The following is a 4816-nucleotide window of genomic DNA, read 5'->3' on the forward strand; positions in this document are numbered from 1 at the left end:
GGGAGGCTGAGGCAGGAGGATCGCTTGAGCCCAGGAGTTTGAGGTTGCTGTGAGCTAGGATGATGCCATGGCACTCTAGCCCGGGCAACAGAGTGAGATTCTGTCTCAAAAATAAATAAATAAATAAATAAAAATAAGTAAATGAGGCTGGGCATGGTGGCTCACGCCTGTGATCCCAGTACTGTGGGAGGTTGAGGCGGGAGGATCACTTGAGGCCAGAAGTTTGAGACCAGCCTGGGCAGCATAGCCAGACGCTGTTTTTACAAAAAATTTAAAAATAAAATTAGCCAGGCATGGTGTTGCACATCTGTAGTCCCAGCTACTTGGGAGGCTGAGGCTGGAGGATCACTTGAGCCCAAGAGTTGGAGGCTGCAGTGAGGGTCACCAGTGCTGACCCTTCTGCCCTCACTCCCACAGTCTGTCCCCAAAGTAGCCACCAGAGGGTGCCCGTGAGAACCTGAGTCAGGGCCCAACCCTCCTCTGCCCACAGCCCTCCATGGCTCCCACCTCCTTCAGGGAGGAAAAGCCCAAGTCCTCCCTGTAGCCTACCAGGCCCTGCACGACCTGCCCCATCCCCTCCCCTCCCCTCCCTCCCGTCCTCCCTCTCTCCCCACCTCACTCTGCTATGGCCACACAGGCCTCCTCGCTGTGCCTCCAACATGCCAGGTGCAGTCCTGCCCCAGGGCCTTTGCACAAGCTGTGCCTCTGCCTGGAACGCTTCCCCCACCCCCACCCCCAGATTTCCACATGGTCACACCTTTGCCTCTCCAGGCCTTTGCTCAAATGTCACCTTCTGGCCAGGAGATGCCACAGCACTGGGATTACAGGTGCAGGCCACTGTGCCCAGCCTATGATATAAAAATTTTAACAGAATAACAGTGCCGGCGGCGATAAAAAAAACAAGTCCTTTTTCGCCACATTTAATCGTGCCCAGGAGAGGAGCAGGAAGAGTGTGCTGCTTTATGGACATGTCCACAGTAGCTCAGAGAAGTTAGGCAACTCTCCTGAGATCACACAGTGAGGCAGTCGCAGAGCCCTGGGCGGGGGCTGCTGGGGGCAGGTTCGAGGCCGGCGGGCCCCGGCTGACACTGTGGCCCTCACAGGTCTTCATCGCCCAGACAGTGCTGAGGAACCCGCCCGCCATGAGCCCCACCGGGCAGCTGTCACGTGCCACCGAGAAGCAGCTGCTGATCTACCTGCGCGTGGCCACCTGGAACCAGATCCTGGACCCCTGGGTGTACATCCTGTTCCGCCGCGCCGTGCTCCGGCGCCTGCAGCCCCGCCTCAGCGTGCGGCCCAGGTCGCTCTCCCTGCGGCCCCAGCTCCCGCGGGGCTCCGTGCTGCAGTAGGGCCGGGCCCCAGGCCGGACATTACCCCTGCCTGCGCGTCCCCCCGCAAAACCCTCGGTCCCCTCTGACGGTCGCATCAGCCTGTCCCGATGCTCCCTGAGCGCGTGCTGGACGGACAGAGGGTTTCGGCTGCGGGATCACGGGCACCTTCCATCCAACCTGGGGACCCCCCAGCTCCTCCCTGACCCCTGTCCAAGGCCTCAGCCCCCTCCCCCACTCAGACCTCTTCCCCACCCTCCCCTTCCCCAAGCCCCTCCCAACCCCAGGAAGGGGCGTGATGGGGGTGTCAGAAGAGCGTGTTGTAAGGCTCGGAGTGGCCAAGGCCCCCCCTTCCAGTAAAGCCCCTGTCATGGGGGATTCTTTGACCCCTGAATACGACCTGCCTGCTGGGCACAGTTGCCTCCCTTTGAGACCCCAGCCTGGAAAGATTCCGTCTAGGAAAGATGGAATGTGGACAGGAAGGGACACCCCTCTGTGGCCAAAATGCTCCCACCTTTGGCTCCAGAAGCTGGCAGCCTCTGGGGGTCTGGGCACGAGGTTGCCCGACCTCAGGGATGGGGCTGGGGTCTAGTGCCTCTCCCATCTCATTTCTCAAGAAGTTTCTTTTCTTTTAATTTTTTTTTTTTTGAGGCAGGGTCTCGCTCTGTCGCCCAGGCTGGAGTACAGTGGCATCATCACAGCTCACTGCAGCCTCCAATTCCTGGGCCCAAGCGATCCTCCTGCCTCAGCCTCCCAAGTAGCTGGGACGACAGGCACCACCACCACTCCCGGTTAATTTTTTATTTTTTTTGTAGAGACAGGGTCTCGCTATGTTGCCCAGGCTGGTCTCGAACTCCTGGCCTCAGCCTCCCGGCTTGAACACTTGGCTTGATCTTCCCGCCTCAGCCTCCCAAAGTGCTGGGATCACAGGTGTGAGCCACTGCACCCGGCTGTTTCCTAAGCACTTAAGGAAAGTGGTGTCTCCTTGAATCTCTCAACAACTGTTAGGGGAGGCTCCGGGATTAGACCCATTCGCAGCTGGGGGAGAGAGAGGGAGACAGACACACACAAGACCGTGGAGTGAAGTCCCCGCTTCCTCCACTCCCCACTCCGTGCCTGCGTCCATTCATTCACGCAGCAGTGTTTCAAACTCCCCAGGGCCAGGACAGCCCCACACCCACAGTTGGTGCTCAATAAATGCTGTCGAATGGACCAATGACCCAGTTTGCATGGAGCGCCGTGCAGGTGCTGGCACCTACGCTTATGCACACATGGTGCTTGATAAAGTGCTCCGCATACAGTAAGCGCTCAAGAGGCACTCAGCGTTGCCATCTGCTCCCCCAGCCCCCCAGGTCCCCCAGCCCCCCAGCCCAGCCCTGTCCTCCGCTTTCCCTGAAACTGCTCCCCAAAAGGACACACCGGGCTGCGGGCGGGACGGTGCCTTTATTCACCTGGTGCCCTCGAGATACATGGGGACGACCGGCCCCTGTCCCCTTCTCCCGCCAGGGCCCGGATCCGCTTACACGGCGGCGCACAGCCAGGCCCCGTGAAACCGAAGCCCGTTTCCACCGCGCCTCCTCACCTCCGCCAGCTGGGTGAATGAGGTCACCTGCCCCTTCTTGGGGACCCTGGCTGGGAGGGCCAGGATAGGGGACCACAGGAGCCTCAGCTGTGCCCCTGCCCGCAAGCTACAGTCCCCCGCTGCCACACAGGAGTGGCCCTGGCTCCCTGGGCATGGGGGAGGGGGCGGACCCCTGAGCTGGGGGGTCGAGGGGCTGGGAGCTCAGGGGAGCCGCCCTTGGGGCAGCACCAGGAGTGACAGGTGTGCTGGGTGGCGTGGACTTCTGCAGTCCCAGCTGCGGCTTGGGGGACAGGGGTGGCTTCAGGGGTGCCGAGGAGGCCTGTGGCTGCAGGGCCAGGTGGGAGGCTGCTGGGCCATGGCCGGGGCCAGGGCCCGCCTGGGTGCCACGTATCAGGTCATGGGGCTGGGGTGGTGGCCAGAGGACTTTGCCAGGGGCTGGAGTTGGGACTCCAGGTGGGGTGGCTGGGGGCTGAGGTCGGGCTGGGGCAGGGGTATCAGGCTGGGTTCTAGGGTCCAGACCAGGGGTCTGTGGGCAGAGCCCATTTCTAGAGCTGAGCCAGATTTTTGAACTGGTCTGGGCTCTGGAACTAGAATGGCTTCCGGAAATAGGCTGGGTGACAGAACCAAGGTGGGCTCCAGAGCTAGGCTGAATTCTTGCGCTGGCCTGGGTCTCTGAGCTGAGCTGGGTCTCCAAGCTGAGCTGGGTGCCAGAACTGGTCCGGGTTTTGGAGCTGGGTTGGGTTCCAGAAACAGGCTGGCTTTCAGAACTCAGGTGGGCCCCAGAGCTGGGCTGAATTCTTGAACTCGTCTGGGTCCCAGAGTTGGGCTGGGTTCTGGAGCTGGGCTGAATTCCAGAGCTGCTCTGCTTCCTGGAGTCCAGCTGAGTACCAGAGCTGGCTGGGATTGTGGGCTGGAGCTGGGATCTAGAACTCGGCAGGGTTTCAGAGAGGAGCTGAGAACCAGAGGCTGGTTGGACTCCTAGGCTGTGCTGGGTGCTGGAGCCAGGCCGGCCGCTGGAACCAGATGGGGTCATGGAGCTTAACTCAGTTGCTGCACTGTTCTGGGACCCAGGGCTAGTCTGGATTCCAGAGCTTAGCTGGATTCTGGAACTTGGCTGGGTCTCAGCAATTGACTGTGTTTTGGAACTGCCTGGGATTTCAGAACCAGTCTGTGCTCCAGAACTGAGCTGAGTTCTGGAGCTGGGTGGGGTGCCTAAGCTGGACTGAGTTCTGAAGCTTGGCCAGGCTTTAAAGTGAGTCTGGGTCCCAGAGCTAGACCGTGTTCTAGAGCTGGTCTGCATCTTGCAGGGAGAGTGGGACTCCATTCCAAGCAGTGTTCTGGAGCTGGGCCTTGCTTCAGAGCCGGGTGGGGATCCAGAGCTGCTCTGAGTTCTGGAGTCGGGCCTGATTGTAGCACTAGGCCGGGTTCTAGAGCTGGGCCCACTCTCAGAGCTGGACTCATCGCCAGAGCTGGACTGGGCCACAGCATGTGCGTAGGTACTTGGGTGCAAGTGGGTTTTAGAGCAGGGCTGAGGTTTGAATCTGGACTGGGCAGCTGCATGGCTCTGGGTCACTGAGCTGGTCTGAGATCTCGAATAGGGCTGGGTTTGGGTGCTCTCTTTCAGTCCTGAGCTGCCTTGGGTTCTACGGCTGGGTTGCTGCTTGAATCTCACCTGAGTCTCAAAACTAACAGGTGTTCCGGAGCGGGACCGAGTCTCCAGGTACGGCTGTTCCACGGAGCGATCTGGAGTTCTAGAGTCAGGTCGAGTTTTGTAGCAGGGCTTGGTCTCCGAGCTGGCCTGGGTCTTAAAACTTGTCTGGGTTCCAGAACTTGGCTTGATGTCAGGGCTCAGCTGGATTCTAGAGATGAACTCAGTCTCAGAGCTGGCTTGAAAGCAGGGCTTGGT

General features: G+C 60.1%; 1 protein-coding gene across 1 annotated transcript in view; it reads left to right on the forward strand.

Annotated features, from left to right (window-relative positions):
• TBXA2R (thromboxane A2 receptor) overlaps positions 1–1400 on the forward strand; it is an 8007-nt gene extending 6607 nt beyond the window's left edge. Inside the window, exon 3 of the mRNA XM_012646280.1 lies at positions 1104–1400. Coding sequence (XP_012501734.1) covers positions 1104–1349 — 246 coding nt within the window. The 3' untranslated portion in view covers positions 1350–1400. The remainder of the gene's footprint in view (positions 1–1103) is intronic.
• Positions 1401–4816: the final 3416 nt, after the last annotated feature.

The sequence above is a fragment of the Propithecus coquereli genome, unplaced genomic scaffold (genome assembly GCF_000956105.1).
Source record: "Propithecus coquereli isolate 6110/MARCELLA unplaced genomic scaffold, Pcoq_1.0 Scaffold241, whole genome shotgun sequence".
Taxonomy (NCBI): domain Eukaryota; kingdom Metazoa; phylum Chordata; class Mammalia; order Primates; family Indriidae; genus Propithecus; species Propithecus coquereli.